Here is a 25693-nt window from a genome sequence, read left to right on the forward strand (position 1 = left end):
TTTTATGTTCCAATAAATGTGGCGTTGTGCCTTATCCCCTAAGATTCCTGCTTGTTTTTGGTTCATACTGTACGCCCTGTGCACACAACACTGAGTGCAGGTGCCCAGAGAGACCGAGGCAGAGAGAACTAGGGCAAGAGGCCCAGTGGTGAGACTGAGCTGGGGTCAGGGGGCTCAGAGATCTGTAGCCCAAGATGGGTAAAGAATGGAGTTGGAAGCCCATGGCCCACGAGGCATGTGTAACATTAGGATCAGCAGGATAATCTAGAGGTGGCTCCTGACTATGACCGAAGACTGCACCCTACTGAAGTTTCTGGTCAGTGTTGGGCTGTTTGTGGTGGGTTAGCCCTTTGAAAGGGCTGCTGGTGGCAAACCTCAGATAAGGACATGTATGGGGTGCTTGAAAACCCAATCTCCCACTGCCTTGTTGGTTACCCTTTGGCAGGGGAGAACACCCTGAGAGAAAAATGTTGAAAGGAGGTTTCTAGTAGTCCTAGGGCCTGAAAGGGTAGAGGGACTACAGCCAAGGTAATTACCAACAGGGCTGGAGAGGCCATGGGCCTATGGGACTTGAGCTTGCAGAAGGAATTTCATAGTAGAGCAAGTGGACTAATGGGTGAGGAAGGCCTGGCAGCAAGTGATTGACCCATGGAATCTCAACTGGTACATGTGGGGCCAGGGCCCAAGAGGGTTAAAAGTTCCAGGAGGGACCACTGCAGAGACTGCCAGAGTCTGGTGGGGCTGGAGGTCTCAGCTGGACTGAGTTGGGGCCAGGGTCTTGGAATGGATAGGCCAAAGGTCCATATGTGAGTACAGCCTGAGAGGAAGGAGACCAAGGAGACTGCAGTCCTGCATGATGACCAAGGAGACTGCAGTCCTGCATGGTGCCATCCAAGTTGGGGAAAGTCTAAAGGAGAAAGTGAGAACAAGAGTCTTGTGGCTGAGAATGAGCCCAGCATAAAGAACAGGAGCCTAAGGCTGAAGGCCTGGCAGAAAGAAAAGGAAACCTGAGGCTAACAGTGGGGCCCTGCAGGGAGAGCTGGAGCCTAGAGCAAGAGTGGGACCAGAGGGGTCCATAGGACTAGCAAGGAGCTGATAGAAGAGGGGTGCAGAGATTCCTCTTAGGAGCTGAGTAAGAGACAGAGGGATCAGGGGTTGGAGGGACTGTGTATGTAATGAGAGAACATCAATGAGGATCCCACCTGTGAGGCTTAGGGTGTGGTATAGAGGTAGATTGGAGCCATACAATTAGCCCATAAGACTTGGGCCAAAAACAGCTGGTGGTCAGCTAAGACCAGGACAGCCTCCTACATTTTAATGGCAATCAATATCAAGATATGGTGGGTAAGGAGGGTGGACTGCCCATAGAGCAGGGTAAAATTATTTGTTTTGGTCTCTGGGGGTCTTACGGCCCCCCTGGAGATGGTAACTTGTGACAGACAGTCCACAATTCATTTGCCAGGATAAGATTAGATAATACTCTCTCCTATGCACTACTGAAATTTCATAAGGCCCTCTAACAGTTTTACCCACAATTAACAAGCTTCTGTTTAACTGGGACTTCAGTCCAGTTCTATGTGGCTTAATAGGACCTCCCTTTAAATCCATGGTTTCCTGTTTCCTCTGTTACCTATCTATGAATCCAACTTCTTTATGTCTGTTACCTCAGCTAGAATAGTCCATGAAATATGGGATACCATGGGAGGCTCTTCATGTACAATATTCTATAAAGCAGTGTTTCCCAACCTTTCTCACACCACGGTACACTTACATGGTCTCTTGCATCCCACAGCACACTGGCTGAATGCAGAGCAGGGAGAGGGGAATTGTGTGCAACCAAATGTGGAGCGGGGAGGAGGGGTGGTGTGCAGCTGAATGTGGAGTGGTGGCAGCGCAGGGTGGCAGCACGGCACGGCACTGGCTGGAGCCATGCCCTACCAGTAGCCACGTCCCTCCCCCCGCAAGATCCCAAGCACACCTGGTAATGTCAGATGGCACACCAGCTGGGAAACACTGCTATAAGGACAAGATCATTATTCAGACCCGTCCTAAGTTTTTGCCCGAGGTAGTTCTGTTCTTTCACCTTAGTTTATATATATCACATCCAATACGTATCTCCAACCAAGATGAAATAAAATGGTGTACCCGATATGTGACTAAAGTTTTTTCTCTTTATTTGAACAGAACAAAGCCATTCAGAACATTTCATACGGTTTGACTTTCATAATGCGAACAATAAATCTCTGTTCAGACTGCCTAAGTGGGTTTCAGATGGCATCAAAACTTACCGTGTGGTTATGTCAAAGCACCCTCCATTACAATGAACAATCTTTTCAGTTTTTCTGGCTAATGTTGGATTTCTGAACTATGTTGAATGAAATAAACAGAAGTTCATAACTTTTTCTCCAACTATTCCTTTCAGGCTTCCAGTTCCATTGCCCAGTCTGAAAGCACTATGGCACAAACACTCTTCAAGAGTGACTTTCCCTCCTGTCAAGAGACTTTATTCATAGAGAGTCCACTGTAATGACTTTCACTTGGATGAAACAAGGAAATATTTTTTGCCCTATAGTAGCTGTGCTACTGCCAGGAGTGTTGTCCACCCAAAATATGTCCTACCCATCATCCCTGGCAGTCTAAGTCCCAACACCTGGGATTTTTATTGATGAAGGATTGATTGATATTTAAAGCTGTTCTGCTGCTTGCATTCTTGAGTACAGTGGTGGAGAGGGCTTAAGGGTAACTGGGAACGTCAGAAGTGTAATTCATGGCAACACATTACTCTCTTGTGTGTCATTGGCTGCAGAACCTGGTATTTCAGTGGGCCAAAAGAACTCACATAGGCCTTTCACTTGTTCTGATTAGAAATGTTTAGTGTGAACATTAAGACAGTAAACCAGGAACTCCTCCAAGAAGCTGACAAAGTACTGACTTCCCTTCCTCAAGTAGATAAAAATAATTAAAGATTATCTAAATAATACAGCAAATTTGAGGATTAGTTAATGTTTATATTTTCATAGATGTCATAGACATTAGGGCTGGAAGGGACCTCAGAAGATCATCAAGTCCAGCCCCCTACCCAAAGGGCAGGAAGTCAGCTGGGGTCATAGGATCCCAGCAAGATAAGCATCCAACTTACTCTTGAAGGTGTTCAATGTAGGTGCTTGAACCACCTCCGATGGCAGGCTGTTCCAGACCTTGAGGGCTCAGACAGTAAAGAAATTCTTCCTTATGTCCAGCCTGAAACGGTCTTGCAGTAGTTTATAACCATTCAACCTCGTCATCCCCTGGGGTGCTCTGGTGGTCAAACATTCCCCCAGATACTGATGGTCACCCCTGATAAACTTATGGGTGGCCATCAGATCACCCTGAGCCTGTGCTTTTCCAGGCTAAAGAGCCCCATGGCTCTCAGCCTGTTGTCATAAGGTCTGTTTTCCTGACTTCTGATCACGCACGTGGCTCTTCTCTGGACTCTCTCAAGCTTCTCCACATCCTTTTTGAATTGTGGGGCCCAAAACTGAAAGCTGCGGTCTCACCAAGGCCTAGTACAATAGGAGAATGACGTCTCGGGATTTGCTTGAGAAGCATCTATGGATGTAAGCCAGCGTTTTGGTTGCTTTACTAGCCACAGCATCACATTGCAGGCTCATGTTCATCTTGTGGTCAATGATGACCCCCAAGTCTCTTTCTTCTGTAGTGCTAGCCAGTGTAGCACTGCTGAGCCTATAACCATGCTGCAGGTTTTTCCTCCCAAGGTGGAGAACCTTGCATTTTTTAGTGTTAAACACAGTAACCGCCAGGCCTCAACCAGTTGCTCTCATGCTGCTCTCGCTCGGGTGATTGATATTACTTGCCTTGCGGGCTCATGCCTCTATCTGAGCTGGTGACCTCCACCCGAATCCTTAACCCCGTGCTCGCCTGCCACAGCTTGCTGACCTCAGTGTCAGGGGCCATTCATCTGGCGTGCTCGTAGACCTGAGGTTCCTCCCAGTGGTTACTCATGGGGCTCCACCACCCTTACACCCTGGCCTCAGGCCTCCTGTGTATCTGTTTCAAGATGGTCAGCGTCTCACTACTGGGACCCTCGACCAGACCCTATTCAAGCCTCCTCAGCACTACCTAGCCACAATGTGGGTTCATTGCCCTCAGATACCTCGGAGCTTGGGGAAGAACAAAAATTACAAGAACAACATAGAAAAAAGGCTCCAGGCGTACTGTCCCTTTAACTACCTCCCCCAACGTTCCCTTCCAGCACTTCAACAGAACACTGGTTGCCACATCCCCTTAGGCACTCAGCTCACTGACTGCTTTAAGGCATCTCCCGATCCAATGGCGATGCTTTCTCCCGCTGCAGCTCTTCCTGAGCTCCTCGCAGTCTCTCTCTCCCGGGACAGACTTCTTCGGATGCTCCTCCACCGTTCTTGTGAGGCGATCCAGATGTTCCTCCACCGCCTTTTCTACAGTGTCACCAGGATGATGCTCTTCCCTCCTTTGGCTCCCGTCCTGGCTGTTCCTGCTCTTCTGTTCCCATGTCCCAGCTTGTCCGGGCTGCAGGGACGTCTGAGGCTGCACTCTCTTCTTCCCTGGCCAGCTCCACAGTGTGCGCCGCCATTTTTAACCCTGCTGGTCAGACCTTCCCCGGGATAGAAGCCAGGCTGATGGGCCTATAGTTTGCTGGATCCACTTTCCTCCCTTTCTTGAAGATAGGCACCACATTGGCCTTCTTCCGGTCTTCTTTTGCTGATGATGTACAGCTGTTGATTTACTTCCTGCATTTGTAAGAATGGACAATGACAAGTCTCATAGTTTTCATGGCATCATAGTAAAGTAGGGCTAGAAAAGGCCTCAGGAGGTCATATAATTCCAACCCCTTGCTCAAGGCAGAATCATTCTTATCAAAATCCATTTTATGCAAGTGTGTCTCTAGTCTATTTGAAACAAAACTGCATAAACAACACTTTCAAGCAACTACCAAGCCGAAAGCACGAAAACATCAAGAATATCCTGATTTGCCATAGATAAAGCGGAGGGGGAGAGCATTGTCTTGTCCTGCCACTGCAAGGACAGGAGGTATTCCTCAAGAATTTTTGACAAAGACTTTTGCTTCAAATCTTGCTATTCTCATAGGTGGATTTTCATTTACAGGTCAAAGCACTATGTGGTTTAGCTTAAACATACTGCCCAAGTAGACGTCACACTTTTACTGGTATAAGTGATCGGAAACCAGACTATACCCATAAAAGAAGTTTGGCGCACACAGACTAGTTAAAAATGGTGGTACCTGGCCTAAGATGGGCTGCTTGCCCATGCCCAGCAGCCAATAAGAGGTGGCCTAGGCACTCAGCTGTGCTTCACAGTCTCGGCAGCCTGTGTGGCATGCCAGGAGGTGTGTAAGAGTGCCCCCAACCTGCTGGTCTTGGCAGCCTGTGTGTCCCCTCCCCTCTCCACAAAAGGACCAACATGTGTTTTGTTCGCTGCAGATCTAACCTATGCTGCGTACAGAAATCTGCGTAACTTTGATCAAATCCACCTGGGGCTTTCTGAATATCTGTCCTTAGCCAGTGCCATGTTCATGAAAGCTTAACCAGAAGCCTAGCTAGCAGTATAATCTAGGTCTTATATAGTGCTTTATAGAGAAAATGGCCCATTCGTCCCATTTACAAATAGGGGGGTTCATGTACAAGCTGCCACTAAAACATTTTGACAAATTTTATTTTGACTTGAGTCTTTATTTGGTCCTCAGCACAATCAAGACCTGACACTTCGCCATCACTACTTTGTTCATTCTGTATCCCAAAGCAGTGCTTTGAACTCCCTGCTGCTAGCCACTTGATACAAAATCTTCCTCTTTCAATGGCGAGCCTAGCCAGACACGATTACCCACGTCCGTGTCTGGCCTTGCTGAAGCTGCGCGGCCACCGGTGCCGCCGTGCGAAAGGTCTCGGGAAAGCCCCGCCCGTGTCGTCTGCATCCCTGCGCCAAAGTCGTGAGAGCCGGTGAAGGAGCGGGAGCTCGGGGCTGTGCTTGCAAGGGCCAACCCTGTCGCACGGGGCCGGGGCCGCGGGGGCCCAGGCGCCGATGGCAGCTGGGATTCTGCCAGCTCCGGGGAGAAGCCTGCAGGGTCTTTACAGCCCACTCGGCCTCGAGCTCTTCAGCTCCCCCGCGCTGCGCCGCGCCCGGGCCTTCCGGCTCCCTGGCCCAGGCAGGCGGCGCCGCAGCGCCGGCAGGAGCTTGGGCCGGCGCTCCGGGTCCTGCCGCAGGGGGCGCTAGCCACCCCGCGCCCCCAGCCCACGCCCAAGGCCAACGGCCAGACGCTGCTGGCGGCCGCAGGAGCCATGGGGCTTATGGGCAGCGCCGGCTTCGTGGCGCTGGGCGCCCTCCTGCTGCAGCCGCCGGGCGGTGAGTGCCGGGGTAGCGCTGCAGGTTCGGGAGCTCGGGACGCAGCGGGCTGTGGCCGCTCCCCAGAGGGGCGTCCGGCTGGGGGAGCCCGGGGCGCCGCTGCCCTCGAGCGGTCGCTGCCCGCCGGGGGGTCCCGGCTTCGGCGGGGTTCAGCCCTCTCCTCCCGAGCCTTGCTGCCCGGGGCTTGGCCACAGCCGCTCCCCCACGCCCGTGGCGGGGGGCATACAGTCCGTAAAAGAACATCAGAGCTGAGCACAAGGAACCGCTGGCTGAGGAAGAGCCGCGCCAAGGCCTTGAGCTCCCGCGGCCCGCGGGATGAGGGGCGGCCGTGCCCTGCGGGGGCGGGAAGCGGCCGCTTCTCAGAAGCCGCGAGCAGCCCCGCGACTTTTTTGCGTTGTGAAGCGCCGAGTCCATCTCCCCGCTGCTCGCCCGGAGTATCTACATGCTCATGAATGTGCTTTTGCTACTCCACATTAAATTTAGTACCTCTAGGTACTAACGAAAAGTGCAATAGGCTGCCCTACTGCACAGTAGTAAAGGCACACTCTTTTTAGGGACACTGAACATGGAGTAGCATAATTATACTGTGCAGTAGCTTTTACTGTGATTCTAATGCACAGTAAAATAGGCTACTGTGTATTAAAGCACACATGTAGAAGTACCCATTGAAATGAACCCTTCCATGCTCTTATGCACTGGCAGTGCGTAGGGGGTGCACGCAGGTGCGTGTGCACCCCCTGAGATCAGCCATGCACCCCCTGGAAGCGCCAGCCATGAAACTGGAGGTGCACTTTTGGTTTTGCTGCTGGCTCGGGGACTCCCCTGGTTGCCAGTCCGCTGCTGGGGGACCCTGCCTGTGGCGATCTGGTGCCCCGGCCAGACTCGAGAGGCACCAGTCACCCGTGCTCTTGTGGGCAACATACATTTCTGCATTAGCCTCAAGGGAGCTTTTACCTTCTGAAACACCTGCTTCTCCCACACCTTTCTGATACACCAGGTTCCTTGTGCTCTAGCTGAGGTTTCTGTAGCCATTTGTTGTGTGTAGAGTGCTGGGCCTGCATCCCAAGAAAACTATGAGCTTCCCTCAAGCAAGGAGGCCACTGGGAGCACAGCTGGAGATTCCAGGGGATGACAAATGAGTAGGGACCTACTTAAATTGCAGTGAGATAAAGGGTTTTTCACCGGGCACAGAGTCAATTTTGTGGGTATTTTGTGGCATCCCACCCTTCACCCTTGGCATGATGGAGCAGCCACCATCTTGTCTGCCCCCACAGGCCCTGGGGCAGCCTGGAGGTGGGGTGGGGTGACGGCAGCAGGGAGGAGCCATAGGGCAGCTCCAGCATAGGCTCTGGGGCAGCCACAGTCAGAAGAGCCACAGCCAGAGGTGGCAAGGGCATCTGCTGCTGGATCCTTCGTTTGCCTGGCACCCAGCACTGGTCGCTGCTGCTTATCACAGGCAGGACCACCTCTGTCTCTATTGCCTGCTTCCCTTTGCCCCCCACTCCAACTGTCCCAGACCTATAGCACAGCCCCACAGCTTACACCGGCTCCCATCCCACATGCTGGAAGCAGCATTGGGCAGATACTGGCATCAGCTGCATACACAGGCGGCAGCTTCCCCCTGAGGATTAGGGTGTCCTCCTGGGTCTGCAGGTGACACTGCTGCATCAGGCAGTTGGCCTAATCCCTAGCAGGAACCTGCAGGTAGTGTCCACAGCTGATGCCAGCATGCACCTGGTGCTGTTTGTGGCTTATGGAGCAGGAGTTGGTGTAAGCTGTGGATGTGGCTGGGCCAGGACATACCTGCCTGCTTGGCAAGACATGGCAGGTGGAACTGCTGGCTCCCTACAACCTGGATCTTACTGCATTTCAGCTTCTGACCCATGAGATGGATGCAGTCAGAGAGTCAGACCAAGCCTCTGGGCCATATTTTGCCCACCCCTCGCCTATGCCCACTCAGAACCTATAAGCACCTCTAATTCTTGAGTAGCGGCACTAAATGTGCAGTAAATAATTTCTTGGAACAACTAAAGAGAAAACAGGGGCGGGGTGTGGGCCAAATGTTAATAGCGAATGCTCTAAAGGGGGCACACCAAGCAAAGCACACTGGCCAGAACCCATTTGCCCTTGAACAGGTCCAAGGAGCCAATGGAGCTTTGCCCAGTAGCATGCATGGATGAAGGACAGGAAGATGACCTGGATTTGTCTAGGTTCCCTCAGTTACCTATGTAGACAAGCCTATTTGTTGTGCTGAGTTATTTCCATAGACAGGAAGTATATTTGCTGTAAGAGATCCACAGCTGACATTCAGCAGTAATCCTTTCATCATGAGAATCAGGGTAATGTTCTAATTGCCTAGGCACAGAGTATTTTTCACTGATCTAATGTGGCTAACCATTATAAAGTTATGTGCTTTCTAATCATGTCATTGATCATGAGGGAAGAGCCAGAATATAATACTTTCCATTTAGGGATTAAGATTGTTAATGTTTACTTCATTGCATTATTGCAAATAACACTACAACATAGTTTTCAGGTCCCTGCCTTTTTAGAATTCTGTGTCCCCCCTCCCGGTATGTATGTATGTTGATTGGAAATACTTCACACAGCCCTAATAGCAATCCTGTAGCAAATGGGCATACCTATTTCATTCAAAGACAAGGTTGATATAGTATATCAGATGTAAAACAGGAAGGGAGCTTAATTAGAAGGGCTGGTTGGCTTAAGGCTCAGGAAAGAGTTAAAGTCAAAGCAAGCACTGGAAACTTTTTACTTAGGTTAAGTTTAGCACTCCCAGGACAAGTTGGGCACGTCCAGACGAGCATGTATGTGCATCTTGCAGTGTCTCAAACCTCTTTGAGAAGGTGCAAGAGGCACATGCAGGAACGAAAAATGTTCCTGGCACTGCAAGTTTGCAGCATGGGGGCAAAATTAGATCTCTCCAGGGGTAAAAACAAAATGCTCTGCAGAACAGGGCAAGGCATAGCCCCAGACTATGCCTGGAGGCAACCCAGGAGTTGGTCGTCCAGGAGAGATGCTCTAGTTTCTGGACAGACCATCTCTGTGTTGCTCTTGTTGCCCCCCATGCTGTTAATTGTAAGTTAGGGATATGGGGTGGGAGGATTTATGGGTGTGGGTGGGCATAAGTGGGTGTGAGGAGTGGCAGGGGGATGGGGGGTGTCAGGAGTAGATGGGGTTGTTAGGGCCTGTGGGGGTGGGAGGGGATGTTGGGGGGGAGTGGCGCTGGGGGGGGGTGTCCCAGTGGGTGGGCATGTGGAGCATCTCAAGCGGGGGCTGCCACATGCCTGCTCCCCCCACCTGCCCCCCGCGGCAGGGGTTTGGTAGAGTGACAGGCATAGGTGAAGGCAGGGGGTTGGTAGACTGACAGGCACACCACATGTCCAACAGGGAGTAGTAGTCTGTCAGGATTTCCCCAAGGATGCCCACGGTGGCCTGGTTCCATTCTCTGCCCGACTGGTCTCGCCTGTCTAAGGTGATGTTAAAGTCCCTGCCGAGGACTAGGCACTTGAGAGGATTGAGGGTGCCAATGTAAGTGGCTGCCTGGCAGAAAGAAATCCACCACCTGGTCCCTTGCAGGGGCATACGTGTTCAGAAGGTTCAAGACCAGCCCCTGCACTTGGACCCGGAGGTGCAGCAGGTGGCCCGGCACCACCTCAGCATCCTGGAGAACCTCCAGCTGTAGGCCTGGGGAGAACGGGGTGGCTACCCCACAAGATGTGGCTGAGAGTGACTAAAAAAGACCCTGCCTTCCCACTCCAGCCACCAATTAGATTCGGTGGTCAGAGTTGTTGAGTTCTTTTGCAAAAATACCATGGGATAACCCCCTCCTGAAGGAAGGACAGCACCTGGCATCTCCGGAGACCCTTCTTGCAGCTGTGGACATCGAGGGTCGCAATCTTAAATGACCTCATGGCTGGGAGCATGGAGCAGACGGTTTGGCATGGACCTCATGCATCTCAGTGCCTGGTGTGGGGTTTGCAGGCTCATGAAGTACCTTCCCATAAGTATAGAGGGTGTCTATGAAAGTGCGGGCCTGCCTATAAATCTGGGCATGGCAACTTTTGGGTCCCTTGCCTTCCCCCACCAGCGCCCTTACAGTGGTGAGGATGCTGTCAGAATTTCCCTAGAGGTCCAAGGGGAGCTGTACCTTGCTGGCAGGCCTCTGGGTGTAGCTGTGGTCAAGAAATGCAAGTAGCTCATCCCTGGAGACTGCCAGGACCAAGACATCTTGGGCGTTCTTCTCCTGGTCCTGGGGCTCAGCAGGCTTCTTAGGCATCATCTGAACGCCGCCCCCCAGTCTGCTAAGACCCCGGAATCTGGTTGGGACTGGGAGAGCTCTTCAGCCCCTCTGGTGGCTACATTTGCTACAGGATTGCTATTGGGGCTGTGTGAAGGGGTGGGGGTATAGCTGGGGGTGGGGGTGGGGCTCCTTCACAAGATGGTAGGGTAGAGCTGGAGCCCTGGGGGGTCTGCAGTAGGTCCCTGACAAGATCGTCCTGTTCATTAGGGGACCCCACCCCAACCCCCTCTGGTGCAGGATCATGGGACAGGCTGGAAGTGAGGGAGGGGGAGGGAAGAGACCCACCAGGCACTGGGGTGGCTTTGGTGTCTGCCTTGGGGTCCTGGGAAAGGGGACCTCCCTCCTCAGGACTCACCACGGTAATATCCAGGGCTCCTGTCTCCTCCAGATCATCAAAGGGGAGAGCTCCACCACCAGACCTTCCTTTGGGTCTGCCTCATCCTTAGCCTCAGTGCCTGTGGTCTCAGGGGGTGGGCCCTGGCCAGCAGAGTGAGAGGCTTCTTCCATGGGCTCCTGTTCAGGACTGTCCAGCATCCCCAAAACCTCCTCCACGGGGAACACCCATTTGATAGTTCTTGGGGGTGGAGTGTCAGGCACAGCTGGGGAGGCCCCTGGAGGCTGGGCCACTCCTTCCCCTCATGTGGTGGTCTTGGGAGAGGGGAGGAGTCCTCCTTGCCAGAGAGCTTCAGCTGTGCCTGGGCCTTCCTCTTGCCTCAATGCCCAGAGGGGACCTGCACCCACTCCGCCATGGGGACAAGCTTCAGTAGGAGAAGGTGAGGGTTGGGGGTGGGGCAGCTATGGTGGGGGCATAACTAAGGCCAGGGGGGCCTCGCTGCCTCTGTCCCCTTGGTTGCTGCTGCTCTCCCCGGGACCCTGTCAAACTTGCTTGGGGAGCAGGGTCCTCTGAGCTCATAGTGGGGCTGGATGTTGTGGCTGGGATGCCTGAGGGGGGAGGGGTACCGGTGGCAGGGGTCTACCTGGCCACCACCACCACTGCTTTCCTGCCTTTTCCCCTTGCAGCCCTGCTGCTTACCCTTACTTTAAGTCACATTTTTTTTACTGGCTACTTCAAAATACGAGTAATGAATTCTGTTTCACACTACAAATAGAAATATATTTTGAAACGATACATATAGTACCTAGGGATCCTTCTCTAGTTCTCATAACTTAAAACCATGTTGTGAAGCATCATTAATTATCGAACCCCTTGAATTCCCCAGATGAAAGGAGCTATCGCTTCCCAAAGTTTGACCTGCTGAAATATTAAAGGTGACTTTAAGATGGGATGGAATGAGATGAACTAAACTGAGCTCTGGCTTTGGTTTAAATGAGAGAATTTTGTGTAGTGAAGTTTACTGTGCAATAGCCTAATACTGCTGTACAGTAGAATATTAGCATGGTTTTTGCCTGGCACACTAGTGCACAGTGTTATTAGGTTATTGCTTATTAAGCATCTTGTGTAGATGTGCCCTGTGAGCTTGTAGCACACAACTGAAACCCCAAGCCAAGGCAAAGGAGTCAAGATTTTATATTTATGATGTTTCATAGGTTAACAGCAGGGGAGGGGAAGCCTAAAGGCCCTCTTTATGCATTGGTGAGAGAGAATTCATACAGAATTTCATATAAAATGCAGGTCATTTTGAAAATAAGGCTGAATTCGCTGAAAGCCTTTTGTCATTGAGAATATCTCTCTCCCCCGCAAGCCAACCTAGGTTTGAAGATGCTTATACTTTTAACTAGCAGGCATGGTTGAGGATACTGGCTTGAGTTTGGGGACTTTGCTTCAGACCAGGCTGGCCACCCATGTACTTTGTCGTGAGAATGCAGACTATTCAGTCCTGCATGCTTTTAGTCCTCTATTGGTATCTCAGTTTTACCTGGTCTGTACTTTCTTCCTGTTCTCCTCCCCCTTTCGACATGGCAAGTCACTTTTACAATAAAGCATGCAGGTTATTCCATCACCATTTTGGATGCAGTTGCACAGGACTGGCATGGCTTTGTAGTGGGAATGTTCCAACTATTTGAGCTTAGCCCGTGCTAGTTGTAGTAAAGCTGTACCATGAATTCAGTAGGATTATGATTTGCCACAGACATGTCTAAAAGAAACAAAGCCACATGGAAAGCTGATCTGTTGTTGTGTGTTATACAAGTTGCTTCAGAGTATCACATTTTCAAAAAGTTTTTAAGTTTTTTGAAAGCAGTATCTTTATTTGCTAGCAGCCACAATGGAACAAATAAAAGTACAAAATATATTTGTTAACTGTATTTTAAAATAGTTTCGTTCTCTATTTGCATAGGAATGCTAGAAGAGCGCTAACCTGTTTTGACTGGAAGTAACATGCACCTTTGTAACTAGAGAGATTGAAGACTAAGAATTGAATCTTTTTATGCTTCAATGGAGATCCTTAATTTGGAATACATAAGTGAAACATTTCTAATATATTCTGATGCCATACTAGATCAGACGATAAAAATTGTAGATACATTTAAAGATACGCTTTTCTTATGTGACTAATAAGTTGTTCACATTTTTTTTTCTAGTTTTGAGTGAGGTTTGTAAGGCATATGCGGATTCTGGTGGACGGACCTACCCTGTAACATCTTGTCCAGCATTCTGCTGTGGAAACTGCCTCGTTCAATATTGCTGTTCAGATGAATTATATAAATTTGACGAAGATGAACTACTTGAGTGTAGTGGGCGGCATGAAAGGTACACAATAAACTTCAGACTGTGATATAGTACAGTAATTTTAGAATAATCCAACAGCTACAACCAACAACCCTTAAATAAAAGTTGTAACTTAGTGTAGGAGGCTGTAAAAAAGAAAAAGATCAAACAATAGCACTTCCTTTAGAAGTGATCATTATGATGATGTATGCAAGCATTGATTGAAGTGTGGAGCACTGCAATAGATTAACAATATAAGAAATAAAATAAGCTTTTAGCATTATACAGCCAAATGAAATAGAAGTGCTTTTAGCTTTATTTTTCCTGAATGGGGCAGCTTTCAGATATTTGAGAAATGCTGTTCTGCTCTATTTCTGCTTGGGAACATCTAGTTTCATATGCACATTTCTTAGGCTTTACAACATGAAAAAATGTCTCTGAACACAAGAGTGCAAATACTTGGTATGAATTGGACTATATTTTACATTTTTATGTCACTTTTAATGAAGCTAGATCAGATATGAAAATGAGTGGCATTTGTCCAGCTTTCATCTGGCTGTATACATTTTTGTCCTGTTATGCATAAGAATGTTGTGAGCTTCAGTATTCATGATGGTAGGCGTGCTTTGTCAGTATACTTTAAAACCTCAGAGATACTATACTAATTTTCATAGTACTAGGAAACAGTACAAATAAGTCCTAATTTGGTTCAATTGACTTACCCTATTATCAAAATATCAGTTGAGTATCATGAAGTACTTGGTTAAAAAAAAATAATAACAAGAGTTAAGTTCCACTCCAGAGATGCATTTTTTTTTAAAATTTCAGGACACACAGCTCGATTAAAGAAAATACTTTGTTGTCTAGTTTGGACTCAGAATGGGACCATGAACGCAGGTGAGTAAGAGGCTTTCCCTTTTAATCAGAGGTATTTTATCAATGTACTGTATGTACTACATGCAAATGCAAAGTGAAAATACAACAATTTTGTACCACAGTGTTCTCAAAACTGCTCTATATTTGAAATTATAACAGGAAATAGGGACCTGGAGATAAAAGTTGCATGTTATTGTTTAGGACAAGGTTGTCAAACATATGGCTTGCAGTCCACATCCATGGAGCTCCTGGTGGGGTAGGCTGAGTGAGGCTAGGGTTCACCACCAAATTCCAGCAAACAGAGCTTAACTGGGGCCCTGGATCAGTGGTGGATAAGCAAGCAACAGAAACGTTAACCCCCACAGCTCCCTTCTGACATTTACCCTGCTGTTCATCCTATCACCAGAGGTGGGTTCTTATCTGGCCTGCAGGGATCCCTGAAGTGTGGATTTGTCCCAGGAACTGGGAGGGGGCAAGGGGTTTGACACCCCCAGTTTCAGACATAATTTTTACACTATGTAGTTTATATATTCTGTGATGAGTGAATCTACTGTGTCACCAACATACCTACAACATGCATCGGAATTTTTTTCTGTGTACAGTACCTATATATAAAAATGTGCTTTCATTTTAACATGTTTATTTTTGTCATTCTCTGTATTTGAGACAGGGAATACTGGTAGAACTTTTTAATATCTACCATCATTTCAGGTGTCTTGTATCTCTTCCATGGTGGTTTTTGAAAAGAGGAAGGAAGTGAGGCTCTGCCCGAGGCCCTGCCAGTGTGCCCTAGGGAAGGCAGTCCCAGCCGTAGCTGGCTTCCCAGCAGCACCATGTACTGCACATGCTGCACCCCAAGGGTCCCCCTCGGAGTCTGCAGCTTCCCCCTCTGCCTCCTCAGAGACCTCCAGCCAGACGGAGCCCATGGTTCTGGGCTCCACGTAGATGGAGCCTCTGCCTCTTGGCTGCAGGGGCTGCCTGACACTTTTTCAGGTCTGGGGTCTGGGAGCATGGCCACGTCCTCTTGTGAGGTCTGCTCCCATTTGGGGCCTCTGATGCACCAGCTAGAGGAGCTCCAAGCTGTAGTCCAGAGACTGAGTGCCATCAGGGACTATGAGCAGGAGATCAACTCCTACTGCCAGGCCCTTCACCCCTGGAGGCAGAGGGTAGAGCAAGGTCTTCTTCCAGGACAAGGGAGGACTTGGGGACATCCCTTTCTGTCCAGCCAAGGGGTTGGACCAAGGTGGTCAAGGGCCCCAAGGCCTTCTGCACCAAGGTCCCTGCCTGGCTGAAGCTTTGCAATAGGTATGAACCTCTTGCAACCCCAGCAGAGCCTGCAAAGCTGCCTGATCCTGTAGGTAACACAGGCTCAACTGTAGCTTGCTCCCCTACTCTCCCTAAGACAAAATGCAAAGTGTTTGTTGTGGGAGACTCCATCCTGAGAGGGACTGAGGGGGCAATCTGCTGCCCTGACCCCTTAGCCTGGGAAGTCTGCTGCTTCCTGGGAGCCCATATTTGAGCCATCACAGAGAGGATCCCTGAGGTCCTCTGGCCCACTGACCACTACCCTATGCTCCTTATCCATATGGGCAAAAATGACACGGCTCAGAGCAATCCCAGCTGGGTCATGAAGCGCTACAGGGATTTGGGAGTGGGGCTTAAGAGGTTGGGGGCGCAAGTGGTGTTTTCCTCGATCCTCCCAGTTTCAGGCTACAGGCTGAGAAGGGAGAGGAGGATCGAGGTAGCAAACCAAAGACTAAGGTGCTGGTGTCATCGTGAAGGCTTTGGCTTCCATGACCACAGTCCGCTTTTTGGTGAGAGAGGCAGCGAGTTTCTGGGAAGGGATGGCCTCCACCGATCTCTGCTGTGGAGGAGGCTCTTCTCAGCCAGACTGGCTGACTTGCTTCACCAGGCTTTAAACTAAGCCCACTGGGAGATGGGGGGGACTACTGCCACTGCTGGCCCACTGAGTATCTTTTGCAAGGCCAGCAGGCCAAGGCACTTAAGGGAGCCCACCCCTGCCCTAGCCCTGGAGCAATCTGTAGGCAAGGCCAGGGCCCCCAAGGGGACACTTGCCTGTGTACACAAATGCCAGGAGCTTGGGGAATAAACAGGAGGAACTTGTCCTCCTGCTTAACACAAATAATTACGATGTCATAGGGATAACGGAGACCTGGTTGGACTCCACCCATGACTGGGCCATAGGTATAGAAGACTATACCCTGTACAGGAGAGATCAAATGGATAAAAGGGGCGGGGGTGTAGCTCTCTATGTCAAGGAGAACTATGCATCCCTGCAAGCCGACACTGGCGCCAAGGGTGGACAACTGGAGACCCTCTGGGTTAAAATCTAAGGGGAACAAGATACAGGGGACACAATGGTGGGAGTCTACTACAGACCTCCCACCCAGGATCAAGAGCTTGACCAGAAGTTTGTCAGGGAATTGGCTGAGGCCCCACACTCCTGGTGCATGGTTGTCATGGGAGACTTCAGTTACCCAGACAGCTCATGGGAAGAGCGCTCGGCCAAATCCAAATGGTTGCAAAGCTTCCTCACGTGTGTGGATAAGCTCTATCTGACTCAAGAAGTCTATGGGCCAACGAGAGGTAAAGCACTACTTGATCTGGTACTGGCAACTGGGGACGACCTAATCCATGACCTAATGATCAAAGGGAAACTGGGTGACATCTGATTACACAAGGGGTATTCATTAGGATCTGGGAGAACGTCTGTTCACCAGAGCACTCCAATGAAAAACAAGGACCAACGGTCATAAACTCCTACAAGACCATTTTAGGCTGGACATAAGAAGAACTTGCTTTACTGTCCAAGCCCCCAATACCTGGAATAGACTCCCTCCAGATGTGGTGCAGGCACCTACTCTGGAATTACTCAAGAAATGCTTGAATGCTTATCTTTCTGGGTTACTTTGACCTTAGCTGACTTCCTGCCCCTGGGGCAGGAGGCTGGACTTGATGATCTTCAGGGTCCTTTCCAGCCCTAACATCTATGAAATCTATGAAATCTTATCTTGCTGGGATCCTTTGATCCTAGCTGACTTCCTGCCCTTGGGGCAGGGGGCTGGACTCGGTGATCTTCTGGGGTCCCTTCCAGCTCTAATGTCTATGAAATCTATGAATTCAAGGAGTGGTCAGATCAAACCACCACATAAGTCAGAGACTTCCATGTGAGTGAGGAGTTACAGACTTAGTGTGAACAATACCACGCCCAGCTCACAGAAATGGAAAAGAAGATGCAAAACTTACAGGAAGGTGTCAAAGAAGAGGAGCAGCAATGGGAAAACAGGCTAGTGGTAACCGAAAAAGAACTGCAGAAAGCTCAAAGCAGGGTGCAGTCCCTGGAAGAAGTGGTAAGAGACCCAGAAAAGGGAGGTCCAGGCAACAAACCAGCTGAGGGAGAAGGTAACTCAAATAGAAATCCAGCTTGCAGAACACATGGCAGCAGTCAGAGGAGAGCTCCAGGAACACCTTCAAGAGACAGGGGTTTTAAGAACTTCGTTAACCGAGGCCAAGAAACAGGTAGAGGCTGTAAAACTGGAAGGACAGTCCGCAGACCCGGGCACAGGAATCCCAAGAGATGAGCCTGGAAGCAGCCAGCTGGATGCAGACCTAGAGGAAAGGGGGCTATCCCACATAAATCTCACACCCTTGTGGGAAAAAGTCCTGCCAGTGATTCAAAAGTGCCTAGACAACAAATGGGATGAACTAGAGACTAGGCATGAGAGGGAAGCTGAGGAATTGAAGGAAAGGCTGGGAAAGATCAGCAGTCAATATGAAGCAGACATATCAGCTGTAACAGGTCATATCCAGCAACTGGAAATAGAGTTGCAAGAGGACCAAGAGAGACAGGAGACAAGGAAGAAGGGTGAACTGAATAAGATAATCAATAGAAGGAGTAACCTGACTCAGACTGAACTCATGAAGGGAAGTGCCTATCACCAAGAGACCAAAGAAGGGTGGCAGGCCAAACCCAGACGCAATATTGAGGAGACTGAGGCGATATCAAGGGGGCAGGGCCGGAAACTACAACAGGAAAGTGAGCCCAAGGTGAGAAACCAAAGAGGGGTGCAGTGAAACAGACTGTAGGTGAAATTTCAGATAAAGTTAAATCAGAAGAGGAACCCTCGGGAAAAGCCACTCACTGCCCCAGAGGAAAAGAAAACCCAACCTTGACAGGAGTTGCAGATGCAAGGTGAAGGGTTAGGGGTACAGGCCACCCTTGCTTAGCGCTCTTAATTGGTTTCTGAAAAAACAAGTGTTAAGTGAAACTGAAAGTATTTGATGATCCAAGATGGTGACTGCAAGTGTTTTTAATGACCTAAGATGGTGACCACGAGTGTTTATAATGAAACTCACTGAGCACTAGGTGGAATCAGGTATCAATTTAAAATGGGCATTATAGCGAATTAGCACTAAGTGAAACAGCGTTAAGTGGGGGTTGCCTGTATTTGCAGGGAGAAAAGGAAATGGCAGCCCATTTGTGGCACCCCGGGGCGACATTGCCAAGGCACAACCAGGAAGAGAGGCCCTGAAGAAGGAGCAGATGACCCAGAAGGGGAGGATGAGGACCCCAGAGAGGGAAGAACGATATCCAGAGGAACATAACTGCCTTGATCTCTGCCAGGAGCAGGCTCAAGGCTCAGCTGTAGTACAGCCTGGTAAATAGTGTAAGGCACAGAGAGCCCACCACCAGAGTGGCGCAGCTACAGGGGTGCAGAGAGCCTGGTGCCAGAGCAGTGCACAGAAGTGACAAATAGTAATATAAGACCTGCAAGGCTTGGGACACGATAAAGCGAGGTTGGAGCCATGTGCTTTGCTGTTGATATAAGGGCATAAAAGGGGCAGCCTCCTGCCTAGAAACAACTTGTTAATTGCAACCAAGGTGTGGCAGGTGAGACAGGTGGGCAGACTGTCTCAGTTAGGTGGTTGGGCTGATGTAGTGACCAGCCTCTGGAAAGCCCCCTGTCACAGTGACCTTCCTTAAGATCTGTGCCAAGCTGGCCCTGTCACTTCAGAAGCAAGCCACTTATCCAAAAGATGCTGGCACCACAATTTCTCTCCAGGCCTCAGGGGCCATAGTCAGATTAGCCTGCATGGGGTTTCCAAACTGTACACACATTGCCATCTTTTCACAAGTGCACCGTAGCTTGCAGTAGACTGGAAGGGATATGTCTCCATTGTGCTGTAGGGCATAATGAACCATCAGGTATCAAGGGATCAGACATAGCCTGCAATGCAATGTCAATTGCAATCCAGTTAATTACAAATTGCAGACAAATATAATTGCAATGTGTTCAGGAGTTCCAGCCTGCTGCCCCCATGACACTAGGAGCACCTGCTGACAGTATTTCCAGGTTAGAGCTGGAAGAAGGTTGCCTGGGGATGAGGCCACCAGTTTCCCCCATGTCTCATGAAGCCCTATACCAAATGCTTGGAAACCAGGAAGGATCTCTTAAGCAACTGGCTGAGCAGTTGGTTGATGAATTTATGGTGTGCCTTTAGTATATTAAGGGGCAAGGGAGGACACTGAGGACCTTCCTGGACACTAGTGAGCAGTAAAGCCAGCAGGCCTATGTAGCTGAGGCTCAGAGGTTTGCCAGTTGTTCCCAAGCCCCAGAGACTGAGCCTTTCAAACATCACAACAATCAACTAATTTTTTTGAGGGAGCCCCTGGCAAACTACTTCCTGTGATTCCAGGTCATGGGTTAAGAGGACAGCACCACTGTGCATGAGTGACTGGTGCCTCCTGAATCTGGAAGGGCACCCACAGAAGCGGTCAGCCCTGTCGGGGGGGCACCAGCCCTACCGACAGCATCAGTGTTGGCCGTCGGGGGGGCACCGGCCCCGCCAGGAGGGGCATGTACACCTCTGTGCAACCCCTACCAGTCGCCTATGCCACTAGTAAAGTTCAGCCAGTTCACTAACAATTTGTTTGTTCAAAAAAGGATTTTCTTTATTAAAGATTAGAAATAATTCAAACACTGCTGTGCTTTACAAATGAGGGGTTAATATACTACAGACTGTTTTGTGAACTCTAGGTAGGGAGGGGAGAAGGAAGGCACCTTTAATGTGGCTTTGCCCCAGTGACTCCCTTGGGACTGTCACAGTGGTATCTTGCCCCATTATGCAGGGAAAAAAAAGAACTGAAGTCCTGCACCATGTCCCTGTCTGTTTATCACCCCAAGCACTTAGGGTACATTTGGCAACTCTGAGATGCAAGGTCAGCGCAGGCTGCCATGCAATTCCAGGTTTCTAGGAGTGAGTTTGGAGAGGGTGGGGGCCGGAATGGCTCCTCCAGTCCAGTGCTCCCAATAGTCTTTCCAAGTGTGCAGGCCCCTGCTGTGTTCAAGGATGTGACCTCCTGTATGTGTCATTAGCAAGGTGCTAGGAGTCATATGCTATAGCAGCAGAGAAACTAGGGCAATGGCATGATTTCATACTTAGTATTTAAAAGGTGAGGTCACATACTGAGATCCCAAGACAGTAGAGTTTGGGAGTGAATCATAGAGGGATCACTTGGAGGGTAGGAGGTTGGAAACAAAGCACCATGAGATATAGGACTGACCAACTCCTAATGGCACTCTGGTGTTGAGTTCAAACGTAACTTGAAGTGCTTCACAGTTACTCGTGTTTCAGCCAGGGTCATTTTAGTATGGTCTAAGCCTACTTGTAGCATTATAGTTTTGTGCATCAACTGTCTCCTCATTTTTTTATAGCTGTTTACATGCAAATGTTTAGTTACTGTAACTACAAGTTAAAAGTCAGATGATGACACATTTTCTATCACAGCTGCTGTGTCTACATGAGCGGTGGGCTGCGCAATTTGGGGAATATGGGGAATTCTAAATTATTCCGTTTGACCTTGATAAGCAGGAAAATTATGAAGCAGGTCATCAAGGAATATATTTCTAAGTATCTTACAGATAGCAAGGTGGTCAGGCACAGCTGACATGAATTGATCAAAAGTAAGTCATGATGATCAATCTGATTTCCTGGTGCAACAAGGTGACAGGCTTTGTGGATGAGGGGAGAGCAGTGGGTATTGTGTTCAGTTTTGTGCACTGTACTTCAGGAAGGACTTTGATTAATTTGAAAGAGACCAGATGAAAGCAACAGAAAAGATTGTAAATCTATGAAACATGACTTACAAGGACAGTTTGGGAGCACTGGGTCTATTTAGTCAGGAGCAGAGAAAACTGAGGCAGGGATTGAAATTCCTAAAGGTTATGAAGGGGATGGTGCCCAACACATCCAGCTCTACAGGCAGGATGATTGGTGTGGGGCCAGTCTGTAGGCTGGGATTGGCACATGAGGCTGGTTTGCAGGCAATGTTAATTGTGGTCTGATCCAGCCAGAGCTGTGGCAGTTAACAGTGCCACCACTCCCCTGCCCACCAAATTTCCAGATTTGTGAGGAATCCCACAAACTGGATGATACGTTTCTGTGGGCTGTAGGTTGAGCACCACTGTGATAGTCTATTCTTTGTGCTTGCAGTGGGCAGAAAAAGGAGCAATAGTCTTAAGTTGTAACGAGGGAATCTTAGCTTTAATATGAGGTAGATTCCGACTAGATATCAGGAGGCGCTACTTCACTGTTAGGGCAGCTAGGATCTGGAACCAACTTCCAAGCGAAGTGGTGCTGGCTCCTACCCTGGGGGTCGTTAAGACAAGGCTAGACGAATGCCTTGCTGGGGTCATTTGACCCCAGTACTTTTTCCTGCCAAGGCAGGGGGTCGGACTCGATGATCTGCTCAGGTCCCATCTGACCCTACAAACTATGAAACTATGAAGAACTTTCTAATTTTATAAGAGGGCCTAAGCAATGGAATAGATTACCTAGACAGATTGTGGAATTTCTATCCTTGGAGATTTTAAAGAGCAAGTTAGACAAATACTTGGATAAGATGGTTTAAACAGGGAAAATCCTGCCTTGGCTAGGGGTTAGACAAGATGACTTCCTGACATCCCTTTTAGTCTTATTTTTCTATGATTTAACTTCCTTCTGCATCTCTCAACCCTATAGCACCACTGATTAATGAAGATGCTTTCTTTGTTGATCATTACAATCAAACCCTCCCTTTAAAATAAAAATGTGAAAGCAGTATCATAGCAGTGCTGAAGTGAGGTTGCAGCTGTGATAGTCCAGGAAATTTCTCTTATATTCTGTTTTTATTTACATGTGAAGTTTTACACAAGCCTTTGTTCCATCTGCTATTTAACTCTACTATGCCTGCTTCTCTCCTGGAGACCTGAGGAAGGGTACTGTGATACCCAAAAGCTTTTCTAAATTTTTCCCAACCGTGCAGTTGGTCCAGTAAAACATATCACCATCAAGCATTGTCATGTAGTGTGCTTGCTCCCCACAGAGGATTCTCTGTTGACCGAACTGCTCAGGTCCCATATTTAGTCATCAGGATGGTACTTATAATTAGATTTAGGTTATTAGTAAAGAAAAAAAAAGACGAAAAAGTTTCATTGTCCTCTAGGTTGAGCCGAGTGTGTAGGCTGCAGTCAGCTGACCTTCTACACCAGTGGTTCTGAAAAACTAATTTTACTACTTTAATTACAAAAAAATAATAGAATGAACAGTTGTTCTGTTGCAAAGATCTCAGAAAGACCACAACAGACCAGAATGTTTCTGACACTATGGATTCCTATTTGAAACCTCTGGGTTTATCTTGCGAATCATATGTAGGTGTTTGCATACCTAGCAGTGTTACTATTGCACAGCACCTCTCAGCATCCTTAAAATAAATTCAGCACCACAAGGTGTTGCAGTGCCCTGGCTGAGAATCACTCTTCTTAGCAAATAGTAGCATCTGCTCCTTAATGCTGATGCTTGTTCTGTTTGCTTAGCCACATATTTTGTCCTTTCCAATTTGACATCAGAACTATGAAGAGTCACAAAGACGTTTTTTCCTTGATTTTTTAGGTGGAACTTTATTCTGATGGTATTTAGGTAACAAATAAAACCAGAAAAATATTTAGTTCCTATGACTTTATCAAGATGTCTGTGGTATGTTGTGTGAGTATGGGGGTGGCTACCCTGAATTGCCAGGCTTAAATCTCCCCTAGTCTTTGAACATTGTTTTGCAACTGGGGATGCCCAAGACAATATAGACTACTCAATTAGTCTACCATCTAGCACGTGATTGATCTTGTCTTCTGCTGCTAACTGATATACGAGGGGAATCTGATATGGAGGGTGCCTCTCAAATCAGGTCCTTGGTTTAAACATAATCTAGTTCATAATCTAGTGACTAGGGACAACTTCTCCATTATTCTGGGAGAACACACCAGTCTGCCACAAGAGAAACTGCTCTTCTTGCTTCTTTCCTTGTTTTCTATGATACTATTACTGGATGAGATGCTGCACAGCTTTAAGAGGTTTGAGACACCAGATACATTAGACACTTTTCTCATCATTGAGGGTTTTTACTAGCCATCAATCATTGAGGTTTTTTACTAGCCAAACATTCTGGTCTCACTTTGCTCCTCAGAATTCATTTTTTGGTCCAGCTCAAAATTGCATTATGCTGAACAGCAATCCTTGGTGAATATTCTTAGCTTCAAACACACCTACAAATTCACTGCAATAGTTCATTATCCTTAGGGCCGTTGTTGCAAAACTGGAATGCATACCTAGAGCATAACAAGAATCTGTACTGCCCTTCTTTTGACCTTCATAAAATTCTTCTGTAGCTGTTTAGATACAAATGTTCAGTTACTGTAACTACAAGTTATAAGTCAGATGATGACACATTTTCTATCACAGCTGCTGTGTCTACATGAGCGGTGGGCTGCACAATTTGGGGAGTATGGGGAATTCTAAATTATTCCGTTTGACCGTGATAAGCAGGAAGATTATGAAGCAGGTCATCAAGGAATATATTTCAAGGATCAGGGAAGGCTTATGGAAACTTTGAATGCGGCTGTCCTGACAAATATATTACCTTGTTGAAGCAACTGCAAGATGGTGATAGTGCTAAAGGTAAGGATACCTCAGAGTCTTTTTCAAAAACAAATGCTGTTAAAAAAATGATGCATTCTGCATACACCATGTTCGGTGTCTTGGTTGCTTTTTAGGGTGGTTACACTATTGAATCAAGAGAAAATTATGGACTGATAGATGCCTGTTTAACTTGAAGTAGTTTCAGGCAAAGACAGCATTTTTGAACTTAGCCAGAAAACAGAATTTCACGGACATAATATCTTATTTCCTCATTTGCATCAGGCCATACAAACCATGGTGGAATGTTTTGCAAATATATGCTTGGTTTTTTCAACTGGGTAATCCAGAGGTTCCCAAACTGTGGATCATGACTCCAAATGGAGTCACAACATCAGCAGAAGGTGTTGTGATAAACGAGCCTCCTGAGATTTCTGTGCCCACAGTGGGGTGTGGGTCTGCAGCCGGGCCAGACCAGCTCCAGGCAAGAGCTGCCTCTCCCAGCCCAGTGGGTGGGACTTGCCAAGGTAAGGCAAGGCAGAGGCAGCTGGTGCAGAGTTGTGCCCATGCCCAGGGGGGCGTTTCAGCTTGGCAGCCATGGAGGCGCAGCACAGGGTGGCGCTCCCTCCCTCCCACACTGGGTTCTGCCTACTGAGCCATGGAGCCCCTGTGGGGAGGGTAGCAGGGCAGGGAGCCCCAAGCCTGCAGTGGGCGGCCTGCATCCTCCCCGCCTCCCACAGGCTCCGTTGTGGAAGTGCTACCTGAGGGGGAGGGGATTGGGTAGGGAGTGGGGGGAAGCCAGGCTCTGCACTCCACTCTGGCCACAGCAGCTGCCACCTCCCATAGCTGGCAGCCAGGGCTCAGGCACTGTTGGGAGGGTGGGGAGCTGTGGACCCTGGTCCTGGCTCTGGGGCAGGTGGGGTTCTGTAAATGGGGAGTGAGGGGCACTAGCAGGGCCAGAGGGCTGTGGGTAGGGAGTGAGGGGCAGCTGGGGTTGTGTGGGGGCTGTGGGTAGAGTGAGGGGCCATGCAGAAATGGGGTTCTAGCAGGCCAGTAGGGGGTGTTCCTGCGTTGAACCACCCACTTCCCTGCACCCGACCACCTTCCAGACTCCGAGTGCCTCCCTGGGGGCATCTTACATGCAGCCGACCTCCTTCCTGGAGCATACCCGCAAGCCTGGGGGGTAACACCACCACCACCCAGAGTCTGACTAATTTGGGACCTGTGCCCTCTGGAAAACACAGGCCTAGTAGTCCTTGAAGGTACCTGACCCACTGCAAGAATTTGGGTTGCTTCCCTCAGTCTGAAGCACAAATAGTGGTCTCCCTTAGCTGAACCAAGGAGACCCCAAGGCATAATTTAGACCCTCTCCCAATAAGTCTCCCATGCTAGGTATGAAGAAGAACTTTATTGGGTTTTTTTACTCCTTGTAACGAGTAGGTTTGGAATAGGGTACAGGG

General features: G+C 48.8%; 1 protein-coding gene across 1 annotated transcript in view; it reads left to right on the forward strand.

Annotated features, from left to right (window-relative positions):
- The first annotated feature begins 5996 nt into the window (after window positions 1–5996).
- Window positions 5997–25693, forward strand: part of SHISA5 (shisa family member 5) — a 61703-nt gene continuing 42006 nt past the window's right edge. The window contains exons 1-3 of the mRNA XM_090021706.1: window positions 5997–6399; window positions 13262–13430; window positions 14217–14285. Coding sequence (XP_089877832.1) covers window positions 6336–6399; window positions 13262–13430; window positions 14217–14285 — 302 coding nt within the window. The 5' untranslated portion in view covers window positions 5997–6335. The remainder of the gene's footprint in view (window positions 6400–13261; window positions 13431–14216; window positions 14286–25693) is intronic.

This window comes from Crocodylus siamensis, chromosome 11 (genome assembly GCF_052110815.1).
Source record: "Crocodylus siamensis isolate JL-2025a chromosome 11, ASM5211081v1, whole genome shotgun sequence".
NCBI lineage: Eukaryota > Metazoa > Chordata > Crocodylia > Crocodylidae > Crocodylus > Crocodylus siamensis.